The sequence below is a fragment of the Arachis hypogaea genome, chromosome 18 (assembly GCF_003086295.3).
Source record: "Arachis hypogaea cultivar Tifrunner chromosome 18, arahy.Tifrunner.gnm2.J5K5, whole genome shotgun sequence".
NCBI lineage: Eukaryota > Viridiplantae > Streptophyta > Magnoliopsida > Fabales > Fabaceae > Arachis > Arachis hypogaea.
This window is the reverse complement of record NC_092053.1, coordinates 124406734-124426103: the sequence shown is the minus strand read 5'-3', so window position 1 is coordinate 124426103 and position 19370 is coordinate 124406734. Positions and strand designations below refer to the sequence as shown.

The 19370-nt window shown below is 37.7% G+C and overlaps 2 protein-coding genes across 3 annotated transcripts; both read right to left on the bottom strand.

The window, feature by feature from the left end:
• Window positions 1-1660: 1660 nt before the first annotated feature.
• On the bottom strand, window positions 1661-2563 carry LOC112770443 (uncharacterized). Its single transcript, XM_072225057.1, has one exon. It carries the CDS (start codon window positions 2561-2563, stop codon window positions 1661-1663), a length of 903 nt encoding a protein of 300 aa, XP_072081158.1.
• A 5461-nt stretch (window positions 2564-8024) lies between these two features.
• On the bottom strand, window positions 8025-15871 carry LOC112770986 (uncharacterized). 2 transcript variants are annotated; one of them, XM_025815515.3, is made up of 19 exons: window positions 15665-15871; window positions 15138-15288; window positions 14997-15057; window positions 14680-14716; window positions 14114-14244; window positions 13882-13977; window positions 13670-13778; window positions 13325-13458; window positions 12474-12613; window positions 11650-11700; window positions 11483-11565; window positions 11334-11388; window positions 11150-11255; window positions 10289-10796; window positions 9992-10199; window positions 9832-9902; window positions 9173-9341; window positions 8954-9086; window positions 8025-8874 (listed from the first exon to the last, which is right to left on the bottom strand). In XM_025815515.3, the coding sequence occupies exons 2-19, from the start codon at window positions 15234-15236 to the stop codon at window positions 8195-8197; spliced, it is 2871 nt and encodes a 956-aa protein (XP_025671300.1). In that variant the 5' UTR covers window positions 15237-15288; window positions 15665-15871; the 3' UTR covers window positions 8025-8194. The 2 variants fall into 2 exon arrangements, with proteins under 2 accessions (XP_025671300.1, XP_025671301.1); XM_025815516.3 differs by having other exon boundaries at window positions 15138-15246; window positions 15665-15844.
• Between the last annotated feature and the right edge of the window lie 3499 nt (window positions 15872-19370).

Genomic DNA, 19370 nt, shown 5'->3' with positions numbered 1-19370 from the left:
CGCCGAGGAAACGGGACAAAGCTGTCAACCTCCCAGCAAGTCTCTGGACGTCTTTGATACAACCCGGACTCTTCATTTGAAGGACCGCTTGGTATTTTTCGGGATTGGCTTCCACTCCTCTTTGAGTGATCATGAAGCCCAGGAACTTTCCGGCCTCCATGGCGAACGCGCATTTGAGCGGATTAAGCCTCATGTCGTGTTGTGGTAGTGACGAGAAAACGCCGTTAAGGTCGCTCAGGAGATCGTCAGGTCGTGTGGTCTTTGCGAGTATGTCATCCACATAGACTTCTACTGTTTTGCCCATGAGTTCGATGAATATCTTATTCATCAACTTTTGGTATGTGGCTCCGGCATTTTTTAGACCAAACGGCATTACCTTGTAACAATAGATGCCCCCTGGCATTATGAACGCCGTTTTTTCCTCGTCGGGTCGGTGCATCGGTATCTGATTGTACCCTGAGTAGGCGTCCATGAAGCTCAGATATCTGTACCCTGCCGCTGCGTCGACGAGTGCATCAATATTAGGTAGGGGGTAGCAGTCCTTGGGACAAGCCTTGTTGAGGTCAGAGTAGTCCACGCACATTCTCCACCTCCCATTGTGTTTTTTAACCAGAACCACATTCGACAACCAAGTCGAGTAGTCCAGTTCCCGGATGAATCCCGCTTCTAAGAGGCTGGCCGTTTGCTTGGCCACCTCATCCGCCCTTTCCTGCGACATTTTTCTCCTTCTCTGGGCCACTGGTTTGGCTCCTGCCTTTACGGCCAGGTGATGCGACATGAGCTGGGGATCTATCCCGGGCATGTCGGCAGGTGTCCAGGCAAAGAGGTCGGCATTGGTCCTGATCATTTCCATCAAAGGCTCCTTTATCTCGTGCGGGAGGTTTCTGTTTATGAATGTGAATTTATCGTCCTCCTCGCCGACTCTAAACTTTTCCAAGTCTCCTTCTGGCTCTGGTCTGGGTTTGTCGTCTACCCTGGCATCCAGGTCGGCCAGGAAGACCCCTGACGCTTCCTTGGATTTTTTCCTGAGAGAAAGGCTGGCGTGGTCGCAAGCGACCGCCGTTTCCAAGTCGCCCCTGAGGGATCCCACGGATCCGTCATCGGTGATGAATTTCATCACCAATAGTTTCGTACTGATAGCTGCCCCCAAGCCGTTAATGGTCTTTCTCCCCAGGATGATGTTATAAGCCGTCGAATCTCGTAATACCACAAAGTCTGCCATGACTGTTCTCCGTCTTTGCCCTTGTCCCACAGAGGTCGGGAGTGTGATAATTCTGTCCGGCTTGATGAAGTGGTCACCTAACCCTACCACACCGTGCTGGTGGGTCGTCAGGTCGGAATCTCTCAATCCCAAGGCATCGAAAACGTTTCGGAACATGATATTTGAGTCTGCCCCCGTGTCTACCAGGATTCGTTTGACGAGGCCAGTTCCGACCCTAGCCGTGATGACCATGGGCGGACTTTCCGGCGCCTCGTCGAACCACTGATCCTCTGGGCCGAAAGAGATAGTTGGGAGACCCTTAAGACTTCTAACGGGTGAGGTGGAGATCGCTAGGACCTTGGCATCTTTTTTCTGTGCCGATTTCGACTTCGGGGCGGTATTTCTGGCCGTTACCACGTTTACCACCGTGAGGCCGTGGTCGTCACCCTCTGGTTCTTGTCATCGCCTCGTTGGCCGGGATCTATCTTCGCTGTCGTGGTCTTGGTTGCGTCTCCTTGGTTCCCTTATAAGGTGGGAGAAATCGGCGAGTTTGCCGTCCCTGATAGCTTGCTCGAGGGCGTCCTTTAGGTCAAAGCAGTCTTGGGTCTTGTGCCCATAACCCTTGTGATACTCGCAGTAGAGGTTCTTGTTTCCTCCCGTCCTGTCCTTCAGTGGTCGGGGCTTCGCCAGTATCCCCTTTTCTGCTATCTGTTGGTAAACTTCTGTGATCGATGCCGTGAGGGGTGTGTAGTTGGTGAACTTCCCAACTCGGGGGAATGGTTTGGGTGGTTTACTCGGACCGCCGTCCCTGGCGTGTTCCTTTGGTCTTTCTCTGGCTTCGAAGTGCCGGGCTTGGTTATAGGCCGGCTGCCGTTTATTGGCAGCCACAACCCGGCTGACTTCCTCGTCATTAATGTATTCTTTGGCCACGCACTGGATCTCTTGCGTTGTCCAGACGGGCTTTGTGGTGAGGTGTTTCCTGAAGTCCTCATTCGAGAGCCCGTTCGTTAAGCACAAACTTGCCACTGAGTCCGTCAGACCGTCAATTTCCAAGCACTCGTCATTAAAACGGTCCAGGTACTTCCTGGTCGGCTCTCCGTGTCTCTGTGTCACCCCCAGCAAATTAATTGGGTGTTTGGCTTTGACAATCCTAGTTGTGAACTGAGCCAAGAAGGCGTGGCTGATGTCAGAAAATTGGGTCACCGAGCCTTGCGGGAGGTTGTTAAACCACCGTATTGCCGGGCCCGCTAAGGTGACCGGGAAAGCGCGACATCTGACCTCGTCTCCCACCCCTTCTAGGTTCATCCTGGCCTCAAAGGCCGTCAAGTGTTCCAGGGGGTCTTGCGTTCCGTCATACTTCATGTCTGACGGCTTGTCGAAGTGTTTCGGTAGTCGGACCTCGAGTACGGAGCGGTGGAAAGGAGTCGCTCCTATTATGACGGGTCCTCGGGCAGTTCTTCTCGACTCGTTGTTCTCGCGGTGAGCCTCCTCGTCGCCCCTGTTCGACGCGCGCCACCTTTCATGTCGGGCGTAGATAATGGGGTCGCGACTTCTTCTTCTGGGGCGTACCCGCCCCCAGTGCTCTCCGACTCGTATTGGGGGCTCGGCGTGCGCCTCGAGCGGCTCCTTGAACGGGAACGGGTGGGGCTTCGCTCTGGGGAGCGTTGGTCGCGCTCTCTTTCTGCCAACCTGCGCTCTAAGTCCTGTATTCTGTGGCGTAGTTCTTGCATTATCCTGGCGTGGTTATCACCTGTCCCCCCGAAGGGGCGTCTCTCGTGAGTCTGTGTTGCATCCCTCAGGGGCGACCGTTGCTGTTGCCGGGATTCCGTCGCGACGGCGCCTCCCCCGAGCACGGGAGGCGCTACCTCGGAACCTGTCCCAGTCTGGACCAGCACGAAATCCATGGACGAGTGATCCCCACAGACGGCGCCAATGTTCGGTAGGTCGGGTACCGGACGGTTCGGGTTAGGACCCTGAAGTCAACGCTTGGGATGGTGGAGAGGCTCGTCTGGCCGTGGTTTCCTGGTCCCGGGTGTGCGAGGTCCCGAGCACTTCGTATGTAGAGGGGGGGTGCCACCTGCAAAGACACTCCGACGCTCTTGTCAGAATATGTGCAGGCGGAAAGGAGGTGGTGTAAGAATGTGACGTACCTTGGGGGAAGAGCCAGTCTCCCCCTTATATACATGTCAGTAGTGGGCCCCTCCAGCGGTCAGGCCCATACCCTCAAGGGCGCTGTCCCACGGCTGTGTGCAAGCCGTACGGGACGCGTGTCCGGGTCGGGTGGAGGGCGCGTTGTTGGGCCGGCGGGAACTCGGGTCGGGTTAACCCGCGTGAGTTTGGGCCAGGCCGTAACACAATCCAAGGAATAAAAAAAAGAAATCAAATGAAATGGCAAAATTAAAATAAGAACATTGAATACAACAATCATACAAACCCACACAACAATAATCAGAACATTTCATTCCACAAAATTCAAGGTAAAACTAAAATAATAACAACACAACAAGAATAATATAGAGCTGTTTTACAAGGTTCACTGGAAGAATCGGTCAAACACCAGGTACCAAAAGAATTACTCATCCTAGTCAAAACAAAACTATGTACAAAGTACTAAAATCAAAATTCTCACAAAAAAAATGAATGGCCAAAATGAATAAGGACTAAGAGACCAGAGATCTTTAACCATAATAATAATAATAATAATAATAATAATAATAATAATAATAATAATAATAATAATAATAATTAGGGCTAGAAGTGAGCCGAGCTGAGTCGAGCTAGACCAAGCTCAAGCTCGGCTCACGAAAATTGAGTTTGGCTCACGGCTCGACTTATTAACAATCGAGCTTATTTCTTAAGCTCAAGCGCGGCTCACCAAAAGCTCACGAGCTAGCTCGAGCTCACGAGCCGGCTCAAATAAGAGAAACATAGATACATAATCTATAATTTTATATCAATAAATTATAACTTATATATTTTTAAAAATATTTGAAAAGATCAATTTTATATATTGTTTATCTATCAATAAATTATAAATTTTTTATTTATGTCCTATATTAAAATTATATGTAAAAATAAATATAAATATTAAATAAGTTATAATATATATATATATATATATATATATATATATATATATATATATATATATATATATATATAATCGAGCCAGCTCACGAGCTAATGAGCTGAGTTTATCCAAGCTCAAGCTCGACTCATTTAATTTATGAGCTCAATTTCAGGCTCAAGCTTGGCTCACCAGCTCACGAGCTTAGCTTATCGAGCTGTTAACGAGTCGAGCTCGAGCTGGCTCATGAGTTGGCTTGACTCACTTCCAGCCCTAATAATAATAAACAGAGAAATAATCAACAAAACATACTATTTTCATCTGTGTTTTAATTATTGTTAAAACCAATGAACATTATTTTCAATCTTTAAGTAGAAAAGCAAATAAGAGAAACTCATTGTCCTATCTAAAAAAATGACAAGAAAATAAAAGGGCAAATATTTTTCACAACTGATTGCCAAAATAGAACAAAGTAATTAAAATCTTCACACAATCAATTACATAACTAACAGTCACAAGTGTCTGAAATACCTAAACATGAAGGATTATGCTTTTTACAAGGATAATTAATGGCAGAGTAATTCAGACACCAGAAGCAAAAAAAAATCAATTTCATTTCCCATTTAACAGCTTAAGAGAAGGGTTCTTGATAAATAAAATAGACTACACTTTAATCATTAAGTCATTCATTCCCTCAAAGATTCCAACTAGTAATTACACCTTCAAAGTTCTTGTATTAAAATAAGATTTTTTTTATCAAAATTATATTTTTGTTATGATCATTACATAATGCAGTACTCCCTTTCCACTATATCAGTACTCTTGTAAATAATAGTACAAGAAGGAACAAGAAAACACATGAAAGCAAACTTGTCAGATGTGTTCATTAGTAGTGGAATATGAAGGAGTAAAATTGTTATTTTAAAGGAAGAATTCTTGATAAATAAAATAGACTCCTTTAATTAGTAAGTCATTCCTTCCCTCAAAGATTCCAACTAGTAATCACACCTTTAAAGTTCATGTATAAAAATAGGATTTTTTAATCAAAATTATATTCTTGTTATGATCATTACATAATGTAGTACTCTCTTTACACTATATCAGTACTCTTGTAAACAATAGTACAAGAAGAAACAAGGAAACACATGAAAGCAAACTTGTCAGGTGTGTTCATTAGTAATGGGATATGAAGGAGTAAATTTGTTATTTTAAAATAGAATATGAAGAATCAAGGACTGCCCAAACAGACAAAGAACTGAACGATTCAGTTGATCACAGTCACACACATGCAAAAAAATTAAACCCTAACAAACAAAAACTCTATTATCATCAACAACCATAATCAACCACATTCTCCCAAAGTTACAATGATGAAGTGGACTGAAAAAATTGAAATCAACCCACAACCAACATTTTGAGAAAAAACAGAGCATGAAAGTTGAGAGCAGCGTTTTTGTTACTAACCTGTTTTTCAAAAGATGACTTCCAGTTAATTAATCTTCACAAAGGAGAGCGAACCAAGTAAGAAAATTTTCAAACCTCCATTACTGAGACACCCATGGTGCTTCTCTGAAGGGAAGGGAACGTATACGACGAGAAGAGAAGGAAGAGAAATGGTCAATTGGGTTTCACTTCAAAAGTGGTTACTGTTTGGATTTCATTTAACCCTTTTTTTTCATGTCAACGACGTCGTTCTAAGCATTTCGGCGCCAATAGTAAAACGGCGTCGTTTTGATACTGCCAGGTGTCATTTAAAATTGCCAGGTCAGCTCTCCGGTGATGGAAAACGCCAAAAGGGCCAATTTGAGGCGTGGGTCAAAATTTCAGGGTACAATTTGAGTCAATTGAAACCAAAAGGGCTAAATTGAGTCGGAGGTCAAATTTTAGGGGCCAATTTGAGTATTAACTCCTACATAATTATAATCTTAAGCTAGGCTTAGATTTTTTAGGGTTTTGTTATACCAGTTTCTCTTTCGTAAAAGAATTTCCTTTGATATTTGATTACTAAACAACGAAAATTTGCTGCTTATTCACGCATTTTTTTATGCTTTTTTTTTTCTTTTTTTAAATTTATGCACGCATATTCTTCTTTACCCCTAATGCTATGTCTTCTTTTTTTCTTTTTTTTTCATTATTTTTTAAATTTGTTACTGTCGTCGCCAATACCACCACCATCACCTTCTCCTCCTCCTCTTTCTCCTTTTCTTATTAGAATTTCTCTCCTCCATCATCATCATCGTTATTGTCATTGTCGTCTTCTTATAATGCGTATCATCGTTATTGTTATCGTCGTTATTGTTATCGTTATCATCAAATTTTTGCCATATTGATAACATTGTCTAATCTAAAATTGATTTGGATGTGTTTTTGTTCAAAATTGACTTGGTTTGTGTTTGTTTTGAAACGAATTTATTTGTGTATCATCATTAAGTAATTTCGGTTCATTCGAAATTTAACTTTCGGTTCATTTTTTATTGAATTTCTGATCATTCAATTTTGTTTGTGGGCTTGTTTTTGAACGCAATCATTAATTAATTTCAGTTCTTTCTGAATTTAAATAAGGTGCACTTGGTCTGCGCTTGTTTTGAAACGAGTTTGTTTGTGTATCATCATCATTAAATAATTTCGGTTAATTCAGAATTTAATTTTCGATTTTTTTAATGTAATTTTGATTCATTTCTGAGCAAATTAAGGTGCATTCAGTCTCGTTATTCTGTACAATTCAAAATTCTTCCTCCTCATCTTCTATTGTTTCTTCTTCTTTTTCATTTTTTTTCTTTTTCATCTTCTTCTTTTTTCATTTTGTTATAATTCTTTATAATGCTGCAAAATCACCAAAGAAAGGAGGAGGAAAAGAAAAAAAAATGCAGCAACAGCAACATTAGAATGACGATGGGGAGAAAACATGCGAAGAAGAAGGAATGCAAGGAAGAAGAAGACGACGATGATCACGTAAAGCTCCGCGCGTGAACGTAAATGACTTGGTTGGAAAAATGGCATGCGTGCGTATAATCACGCTCTTTTAATGAGTGATTTTTGTTGGTGGAATCTACTTAGTATAATCACGCTCTTTTAATGAGCGATTTTTGTTGGTGGAATCTACTTAGTTGAACTTGAATGACAATAATGCTTGAATTTGTAACAGATCTAAATATAAAATACGTTGCAAGTAAAAACTAAATTCTTTGTTTTTTAAGATAGTATTTATTTCTAGAAATTAGAACTTAAATTAGGAGATTAGATCAACTTAATATTATATTTGATAATCTCCCAAGACATAAATTTTAGTTCTTTCAATATCTCCAAAAAGGAAACTAAAATTTCTAGAAATAAAAATAAAAATTTTAACTATTTTTTTTAAAAATTAAAAATATTTTAATAAATATTCTTATTTTATATTTATATTTATTTTAAATCAAACAAAATACTATAATATAACTCAATCTTATACACTTTACACAAAATATAATACAAAAATTTAATTTAATATTAATCTCTCCATTTTTATCTTCTAATATCTGTCTTAGTCTCTCTTCTAAATACAGCCTAAAAATCCAAATCCAGTTCAGCCTCACGTTCGCACTGCGATTGCTGAATAGAGGTATAATTGCATGCCTACTCCCTAATATATCAACACACTAGCAACCATCCGTACTACACATCAAATCACCATGAGAGTTTTTGCTAGTATAAAAAATAAACTAAGCATTTTGTTCACTCTTAAAATCTTTGCTTAACCCCAAATACAAACTATGATGGCAATAAGCAGTACGCAGCAAAATTTATATCAGATGATAATAAAACAATCGCAAGGTGACGTATAAAGTTACATCATCACATCTCTACCAGGTAATGAAAAAAAAATTTAGGAAAAAAGGGAAAACAAAAATACTTTTTGCAAGTAAAATTTCTTAGCATGGTGATATCTATACATCAAACCACTTTCTAAGCTGTTTGGATGGTTTTTTGTCACCGTCGTTCGCTTCGGAACGTTTGTGTGAGAACTTCGATCTATATTGTTCTATAAGCATGTCAAGCTTGTCTACCACGTCTTTTCCAACTGATTGTTTATTCTTTTTTGGACGTTTCTTAGAAACCTTTTGGTCTCCTGGTTCGTTTTGCATCTTCCTTTTTCTTGATCCAACATCTACCTTGTTTCCTGATGTTGTTTTCTTGGTGTCAATGGAAGGGTTTTGACCTTCAAGTTGTGCACGACCGCGGCTCCGGCCATGTGTGTTTTTCTTTGGTTTCATGGCCAAGGCATCCAAATTCTCTTTCTCTGGTAGTTCTTCAGCCTTTCTACCTTTTTTGCCTTTCTGTTTCTTGAATTTGTGTCCTTCTGGGGTGTTTCCATTTGCCACTGTAACACCTGATTCACCATTTCTATCCGAATCATTCATTGGTTTGCCACTCTCCCGAGTTATCCGTTTCCTGTCCTTCACATGTGTGTCAACTTCGTTTTTGCTGGATACGCCATTTTCACTAGCTTCGATTTCATCACGAGAGGCTTGCTTTTGGAATTGTAGCCTTGTCTTCCGGAGTTTCAGTGTTTGAACATTATCAAGAGCGAACTCCACAATTGGCCGGTGTTCAGGACCAAAAGTTTCTGTAATCAATGAAACATCAGTTTAAAGAGAAGCGAGAGTAACGTTCCCCATATCTAACAATGAAATGAAGGATGTTACCAGGATTATTGTTTAGAACTCTCAGAGCCACAAGGGCATGTTGATGCTCTGAAAATTCAACAAACGCAACTCCACGTGAAAAATGTTCACGGACAACCTTTCCTCCTTTCTTAACATCTTTCAAGAACTTTATCTGCACAGTAAGTGTTCGTAAAATTGAATTCATAAAATTGTGTAGAACCTATTTGATGACTCCAAATCAAAACATATTTAACCAACCTGCCGAATCACAGGTTTTTGCTTGGTAGCTCTAGAGATGACTGCATCAATGCAAACTTTCTTTAGTTCTTTTTCAGACATTGGCTTCGGTACATTGTAGATGATAAGTCTTGTTCTTGAAACATGAAAATTTGGTGATTGAAGCTTTGTCTTCTTTTTCTTTTCTAACCTAAAAAATTTCAACAAATAATGTTAGATCACAAAAACCAAGAGAAATTATACTTAGAGAATATTTACCACTGGCAAATATGGAAGATGAAAGGACCCAAAATACGGAAATCAAGATAGTATATAAGATATGTTGTTATTTAATTTTCAAGAGACTGGATTTCTCTTGCCCACTTGTTTTGATGTCAAATAGATGAGCAAATATGAAAAGGGAAACAGTTTATAAAAGTTCAGATGAGAGCAAACGCTGCAAGGACCAACGAGGGATTGTTCCATTATCAGGTGAACATGAAAGAAAACCACTCTTGAACAAAGTAACATAAACATGAACATATTAAATAGGACATAAGTACCACATGCAATAGCCATAACCTTATTGCAAATGTGAGATAAAAGACAACCTCAATCACAGCACACAAAAATTAGAACCAAATGATAGATGTTAGTTAAAATTACAATGGCACTTGCACTTGAAACCAAAAACTACTCACTGTTGGCGTTTTAACATATCACTGGCCGAAACCCCTTCAGCTGCTGGAGTTCCCTCCAGAATGAGTCCTTCCTATCATATAATGTAGATTGTAGCAGCAAAAAATGTTAGTACAATTGCACATCAGTTGCTATAGTGCTGGTACACAGGAGAACACAAACCTTTGCCAGGTAAAGATTGCGATGATCATTAACCTCATTCTTTGCCTTCTCGAGTTCCTTGCTATGGGCTGATTTCTTATCCAGAGCCTTCAAAACTTTCAATGGTCTACCTTTCAGCAGAATACCTGAAGCAGCATTTGATGCTTTAATTGCATCATTAGCTGCTTCTGTGGTTTTAAACTTAAGAAAACCAGTTCCTCTTGGACGTCTGCACAGCAAAAACGGGATGATAAATAATGTTTGGAGTGATATAGAGATGCAAAAAAATAAATAAATAAATAAAGAACCAGAGCATACTTGGTGACTTGGTGTAAAACTGGAACAAAGTATTCTACTTCCCCAAATCCAGAGAATCGTTCCTTCACTTCCTCATTATCACAATCAAAAGGAAGATTATTTATGAAAACTGTTCGCTGCAAATCAACATCTTCTGTTTGCTTAGGATTTGATAAATTGCTTATGTTGGAAATTTCAGGATTAGAAACACCTGAAACTTTTTCTGACTCATTATTTCCTTTATTATCCACATCTTCGGCTGACTCTGACTCTGGCTCTTCATTTTCTTTGGGCAACATAGAATCATTCTGCGCTGATGCTCTTTTTGTGGAGGATGCAATCAAGTTGTTAAGAACCTTTCTAGTAATGTCTACTTCCATATCAAAATCAACTTCAGGAGGAACACCTTCCTTCTCCATGGGACTAGGGTTGTCTTCATCACTATCATCGTCATCACTAGAGTTATCATCACCAATGTTCTCAACATCGTCGTCAGTGGCACTACTATCTCCATCTTTTGTCTCTTGTTCTAAATAAGTATAAAAAGAAGTTTCTTACTCAAGCTATGAATTATCTCATTTGTATTCAACTATATGAAGAATGTTTTTCAAAGTGAATCACAAATTTACGTCACATACTAATCTTAGGAAGTAAAAACAGGAGACAATTAACCACAAATATAATTTCTGATCTTATAAACGATATTACTTTCCTTCACAATAATATCCAATTGTAATCTACCTCCAGGAAATAAGCAAGTTGGGGTAAAGAACACACCTTTCCACAGCATTATTTTATTTGACCTACTCACATCAAATACACATACACATACACATAATAATTGCTGGTGGGAGTATCACTTCAACCAATTATAAAGCTTACCTTTTTCAGTGGCATTTGAATCACTACTAAATATCTTTTTTGGAACAGCCCAATCAACAGCTATGAGCCGTTTTGCAAATTTCGATCCATTAAACTTTTGAATGGCCTGAATCAAAAGCAAAAGCTTCAGGTTATTTTAGAACACAAACGGTACTCAATGTAAAACTTTAGCAACAGATCATACATTTTCCGCATCTTGCTTGCAGGTGAATTTCACAAATCCAAAACCCTTGGATAGCCTAAAATAGGAAAGGGAAAGAAAACCAGCTTGAAAAGACATTATATATTTATGCAATATTAAAAACAGTTTAAGTCTGGCAAGTAAGAATATACCCTGTATCTGACTTGTGTGGAATAAAGACGTCCCACACATACCCTGCAGAGGAAAACACATCCCTTATTTCCTTTTCACCAGCCTGTATCATGTTTAATCAACTAGTCAAAAGTCAATATTGCCAGATAATAATGATTTTCATGTCTTCTAATTATAAGCACCAAACCTTGAAAGGAAGGTTTCTGACGATAAGCTTCCATTTCTGAGTCTTGGAACCCTGGCCCACATACAGAAGATAAGAATTAAGAAACCAGTAGTTATAGGGAATCCTATAGAGAAGTTAACTACATCTACATGGTCAACTGAAGATCAATACAAGAGAGCATGAAACAAAGCATCGATCTTCTGTCACTTAACAGATTATTTGATGATTCTGACAAGAAACACATTATATATTCTAGAAAACCAATACAACTAGTCACTAAGCCCAGCAGAAAGCTTTCTTCATGTATATAGTCTTTCAGCCCGAATGTTGGGCATGGTAGACAAAACCAACTCTAATTTCAACAGATTGTCGCATAGCAGACACATGGTATTGGATAAAATGAGAGAATGAAATACATCAGAGTAATTGTTCTACAAAAGTACAAATATAAACTGGATAAAGAACAAAAACCAAACTAAAAGAACTAAAACCTATCAAGGCTTTGAGGCATCACATATCACAAAGTCCCAGTATGTAATTATAATATGAACATAATGAATATGTTGTGAACAGAGCACAAAGAAACTTATAGTTGATGGTTTATTTCATAACAGAAATTTGAGGAGAATAGTATTTTCATCTTCAGAAGTCAGAAGATAAATAACACATTCAATATGATACCATGGAATCTAATTTTTATGACATTGGAAAAGGCTACATTTTATGAAAGCAAAACAATAAAGCCTGTCTAGCGGATAATAATCATTTTGACACATATAAAGCAGATACTTATCTGTAATAAAATGATATTATACTTTGTGGGTTATATGACACAAGCACTTTACCTCTCCACCCAGTTGCCGTGCCCAAACAGTTCCCCCTTTGATCTCCTTTTTATGTAATGCCATAACAGCAGCTCGAGCTGACTTTACACTTGTAAAGAGTACAGCTGAAGCATCCAAAGCACAGCCATCTTGCAGGAGACCTGGAAAAATTGTGTAATGACCACTAACATCCCAAGCAACAAACAATAACCTCAAATAATTGATAAAACATATTTAGATCCTAGCTGAAAAACCAACTCTTTGGGAATGGACAAACAAGCTTCGATGTCCTTGTCAGTACTTGTTAAAATCCATGATTAACCAGGTAAATAATAGAGTAAGATAGTGACTTGACAGATGAGAGGAAGGATATATAACATTTATGTGATGTGTCTTAGCTCTTAAATGAGGGGAATACTAGCATCTATTTATAACAATAGTAAAACCCTACCACTACTAATGGTATAACGATAAATTTTAATGCTAATCCTAAGAAGTCATATTTGATACTCTTTGATATGGTATGATCCTACCTGATTTCTAACAGTACTCAAATTAAATGTTTGCCTAGTGCAAAGGAGCTTAATAGTAGAATAATAAGATTTAAACTCCCTTAGAACTTAGAATGGTATAGACAGGAGCAAATCTTGCACATTAATCTGTTTCACACCTTAATAATGTGATGAATTTACATAAAATAGAAAAAAAAATGGTAAGTCCTGACTCAAAAATAACATGAACACAGCCCCGTAAAGTATCAATGTTACATTTTCTAATATAACTGGTTTACCACAGTTTAAATAAACCAAGTGCGGAGAAAACTCATCTGCACTATACATCCTATGGGCTAAAAAGCTCAAATGTGCAGTTACCTTGCAGTTCAATATCTTTCCTTGGAAGGGGGTACTTAATAGAACACACAGTGCCAATCTCTTTGGCTTGACGGTGAACATCTTCAGCCATATCGGAATTTATGAGACTACCAAATATAACAGTTCTGGCGACCCTGCCAAACACAATACAAGGACCAGCATTTTAGGAATATACATCCACAAATAAAAAAAGAAACAACCATAAGTCCAGATCAGATTATCTCATACCAACTAAATCGCAATTCTCAACCATGTAACATTCAGTTTGTAGGGATTATCATTCACCTCCAAACTGGAGTGCATAATTAGCTTATGCACAATACATAAAAGTAGAAGAGTAAGTACCTCTGCTTTTCTGAGCCACCTCCATCATCTGCTATATCACTACAAAGAGTTGCTTTTCTCATTTCCATGGGCCTCTTTGAGCTTCTTTGTTTATTTGAAACTTGTACCTCTAAAAGACAATAAAAATAATACTAAATAAACAAGTAAATAAAATTGTAAGCAACTAAGAAAAACAATTTCATGTGTAGTAAAACCATAAACATATTCTCCACCTTCTGCCTTTGAAATTGAAACAGCTTTTTCTTCTCCAGAATCTTTGCTGTCTTTATCATCATTTTTTGACTTTGGGTCATCTTCTGTCTTACCAACTATTGGGTGACAGAATAGAGAGAGAAAATAAGCCAGAGAAATAAAAATATGATTACATTGTGTGCTCATATTTCAAAATGCATATCATTCAAAACTATCACAGAACAGTGAACCAGAATTAAAGTGTGGATCAACCTTGAATTGGTTTCGATTGTCGTTCTTCACGGGGAGGACGTGGCATTGCATGCTTCACTGCAATTTTCCGGCCACCAACAGATGAACCATTCTTTAGTTCAATAGCACGGTTAGCATCTTCCTCGACAGCACTACAGATGGCAACATTTAGTACTAAACTAGAGAAACCTTTGGTACTAGACTAGAGAAAACTAAGAAACAAATTCAATTTCTAATATGTATGACACACCGGAAAAAGGAGGAGTCTGCCTATGTACATAAAAACAGTGTCAACTGATAAGTTATAGTTATTGATTAATTTACCAATTAAAAGTTAATAACAGTATAACACCATGGTTATACAGCACAGGCACCATATAAACACATACAGCGTGTTTGTATATATCTGTGTCTCAAAAAATACTGCAATGAGATATTATGGAATCCTTATTTTCCAAATGCAAAAACTTTTAGTTGTATCTGTCTATTTGAGCTAAGGCTCTTCTTATCAGATTTCACACTTAACGAGCAGATGACGGTGACAATGAAGACGAAGCATTAAATAGTTAAAAGGCTAAAACACTTACAATTGAACATAACCAAAGCCACGATGTTGGGTTGACCCTGTGGATAATTGATCAAAAATAGCATCACAAGTCAGTGTTTTGTTAAATTAGAACAAGTGTACAACTCAGCTTGGGTCACATGCGGCAGAATTTCTTATTCTTGCTTGGTAATTCCATCCATTGAAACAGGTATTAAGCAGAAACTGACATATTTTATCCACCCAATTTTATAAACACAAAATTAAGTAAACTTCCCCACAAAAGTATAGAAACAGGCAGTTCTAAATCCTAATGTTATACACAGGTAAACAATAGAAGGTAGATGCACTGCTCCTTACCCTTCTGAGTGACCATGAAGCAACGCCTGACAGGTCCAATCTCACTGAATGCCTCCTCAAGCTGATATTTAAGAAAAATTTAGCAAAGTCACAAAGATATTTGTATTCACAAGTGGAATACATATGAACAAGACTAAATACCTGGGAGTTGGAAAAAGAGTATGGCAGGTTGGATACAAAAAGAGTTGAGGGACAATGCTCTTTGCCACTATGTTCCTTCAGTTTACTTTTCTTCCCCATCTCAGCAAACCTTCAACGAAGAAAATACAATCTCAACACAAAACTCTTCTATCTGAAAGAAGTAACCGATGCATTGAGGATTCATCAATAAACAGCTTGGCGACTTAGAAATTCAGACAAAAAACTACCCTCACTTGGGGTGCATTTGGTTCAGCTTTCTTTCACTGGAAAATTGAGTTTTCACATATTTGTATAAATTTTTATAAAATAAACAAAAACTCAATATATTTTCAACATTTTTGAAAAAGCTAAACAGAAGCAGCTTTTTAATTAAATTGGTTTTTCATCTTCTTTTTCCAACAAAATGGAACACCATCAAATTATAAAAGCACTCTTTGAATAATCAAAACCAAACACAGCCTTAAACGGCAAGGTACGTAGCACAGAGAGAGAGTTACAGGAAGACTCTTGAGTATGGAGGCAGTTACCAAAGAGTGAAAGGTGTGAGGAAAAGCGCAAAGGCGTTTGATGCTAATGTAAGAGCACCGGCCAGAGAGAGTGAGAGGCGGAATCAGAGAAGAGAGAAAGCGAAGAAAGTTTGACAGTTAGAAACGTTTTAGGGGTTATTCATCCAAACATGGTTTTAGGGGTTTTTTTTTTTTGGACGCGATTTTAGGGGTTCCTCTCGTATTTTTTTATGGTTTTTGGTTCTCTCTCTCTTCCGGCAAAATATTATCGTTTTTTTTTTCAGGTAAACATAAAAAAAAAATTATCTTTTACTTTCTTTTATCTGCACTTTTGTTGGGCCTAGCCCGAAAGAAATTATATGATTTCAAACATAAAAAATTACAGACACCCGTCCAAAACATATAAAAAATAAAAATGCAGACCAAAAAACCAAACTCAGTTCTTCTAGTGATTAATTCATTAGTTGATTTAGTGTTAATATTCGAATTCTGTCTTACAACTCATGAGTTAGTAACAAATTTTTAAATAGAGTTAAATTGGTCTCTAACTTATTGAATTAAAAAAATTATTAAAAAAAGACCAAAAAGAGATACAAATAAATAAAATAATTCAGACCAAAAACGTATATTATATTTTTACAGAGTTGTATTTTTTTATTAGTACTACTATTTTATATTGCATTTTTCTTCATTAATTTATAAATATTTTACGTTTAATAACTCTTTAAATTGGCATTATGTAATTAAATCTATTTTTTTTGTAAAATTTTAAGAATTGTTAATGATATAACTGAAACTAGAGTAACAAAATAATATAAATAGAAGACTTGAAAAATACACATTTTTTTAAAAAAAAATTACAAATGCACATGCATGAAAGTTAGATCTGTGGGAAAAGAAATCTACATACAATTAAAAGTGATTGATAAAATGAGAAGTAAAAAAAAGTATATTTTATATACTATAAGAAAAATATTGTTACGACGTATTATCTGAAATTAAAGTAAATTTTGGCTTTATACGTGAGTAGGGATGAAACTGGGTCGGGTTACTCGACGGGACTCACGGCTCGGCTTGTTTTATTAAACAGGTTAGGTTTGGACTTTTTGAAAAGTCTATTAGTTAAAAAAATCAAGTCACATGCTTTGAAAGAAGCCTACAAAACTTGTTGGATTGGCTCGTCAAAATATTTTTTTTTAAAAAAATTATTTTTAATTTTACTTATATTAAACACAAAACAAAACAAAAAAAATAATCAATAATCAAGACCAGTTAAGATTGTAGGTTTTTTGTTAAAAGAAAAATTTGTGGATTGTAAATATGGTTATTATGTGTAACTAATTATTAATATATAAATAAACTATGCTTTATAATTTATGAATTATAAATTTTAGAATGCATTTAATGTCAATTTAGTTTTTTTTTTAACTGTATTGTTCTGAGCTTTAATTCATGAAATAGGCTTTTCAAATAGGCTCGTGGGCTTGTCGGGCTTTAAACAGACTAGGCTCGAACTTGAAAAAAAGCCTATGAGAGACTTGAGCCATCTATTTATAACATGGGACAAGCTCATCGAAGCCAAAATTTGGCTCAACTCGACCCATTTCCACCCCCTATACGTGAGGTCAAAACGCCCTTTGGAGTAGGTTCCGACCTAGATGCCAATACAGTGGTTGGTCCGATGTCCTCACCTGGACAATGGGGGATACTTGCAAAGGATTCTAATATTTAAGTTAGCAAGAAATTGAGCAGGTTTAAGTGAGATTGGATTGCAAAAAGTACCTGTGAGATGAGATATTTATAGAGTAGAAGTATAGGACTTGGTCATTTTTTGGAGATGAATCATGGAGATCATAGGTGGTTACTCCCTTACAGTGTGGGAAATAACCCTCATATTCTAGGTGATTACCGAAATAGTAGAGAGAACGTTTAACTTGCTTCCCAAATCGGATTGGGTTCAGGTTTCAGAGACCTGCATCTAACCTAGTTCAACCTTGGTAAACTAGGCCTTCTGTAATGGTCTTGGAGTAATTGGGCCGATCTTGGCAGGCCCAATTTTGTGTGTAGCTTATATGTTAAAAATAAAGTGGGTTGGTCTTATAATGCGTAGGTCTAGGTATAAACAGTACCCCTACCTGAGTTTTGATCTCTGGTCGGAGCTCGAGTAACAAGTCGGTTAAATAGGGGAATGGATCCTCTCAATTTTATTTAACAATTGAGAGAGTAAAGTGTAATCTCTCACCATTAATTTTTATAAGTAGGACCAAGAGAAAACATGAGAGACAGAGCATTGAAGGGCTATAGATCATACTTTACTCAATTTTTTTAACAATTGAGAAGATCCATTCCCGTAAAATAGTAGATCATTTGATAAAGTCGCATCGTCAGAGTTGTAGTCAGACTAATACTCGATGTGATTTTGAAGAGACGTGTGTCACTTTAATATCTCTTGTGTCTTTTCAGTTTTTATCAATTATTGTGCCAGCTTACAAATATTTAAAATAACATTGAATTGACCTTAATGCCCCTACTCTTAGTAGCCTATAAATAGTATTTCTTTTTTATTTCATCTTTTTCTTGCTCGAATTCTCTCCCAACTTCACCCATTTTCTGCATATTCTACTTTTGTCCTTTTTTCACTGTGCATTTTCTTTGCCTGTTTCCTTTATACTTTTTTGTCTTCATATTTTAAGGTTGGTATTTTCTCTTTTATTTCCCCTACTTCTACATTTTTTGTGTTCCTATTTATTTATTCTGTACATTTTTTTAATTTGTTTCTATTCCTCGTTGTGTTAGCATAAACCCGAGAAATTTTTCAGCTTTCACTGCAAATGCATACTTGGTGGAATTTAATCTCATCTCGTGCTTCCTTATGGTGGGGAATACTTCCGTAAGGTTGGACGTTAAAAAGGAAGCTTTTGTTGTCTTCTCTAGCATGCCATCTACATATACTTCCATAAGGTTTCCCAAGAGAGGTTGAAAAACCTTATTCATTAAGCACTGAAAGGTGGCTCTTGTGTTTTTCAACCCGAAAGGCATAATCCCGTAGCCGTAGTTTGCCTTGGGAGTAATAAATGATGTATTCTCCTCACCAGGGCCATACACTAGAATTTGATTATATCCCGAGTAGGCTTCCATGAAGGTCAGATATTGATATCTAGCTGCCGAATCCACTAGAGCGTCGATACTCGGAAGTGGGTACAGATCCTTGGGGTAAGATTTGTTGAGATCCGTGTAATCTAAGCACATTCTCCACTTGCCATTTTGTTTTTTTACTAAAACGACATTAGCCAACCACAACGGGCACTCGACTTCTCTATTGAACCCAACTTCTAACAGTGCTTGCACTTGTTCTTCGATAACTCGTGCCCGCTCCTTACTTAGCTTCCTTCTTTTTTGTTGAATGGGCATGGATACTGGAAACACTATGAACTTGTGATTCATAAGTTTAGGTTTGATACCTGGCATGTCAAATGCCTTCCGTGCAAAAAGGGCAGTGTTGTCTCGCAGAAGTTGAATGAGTTCCTCTTTCAGTCCTTTCTATAATTTTGTTCGAACCTGGTTTGTCTTTTCTGGTAGGTCCTTGACCTGGACTTCTTCTAATTTTCTTTTTGGTTGTGGTCGGAGTTGTTCCTTTTCCTTAGGTCGCTTAAGCTCAAGGATAGTTACCTATCCTCTGACCTTTTGTCCCCTGAGATTCTGGATTTCATTGTAGCATCTTCGGCCT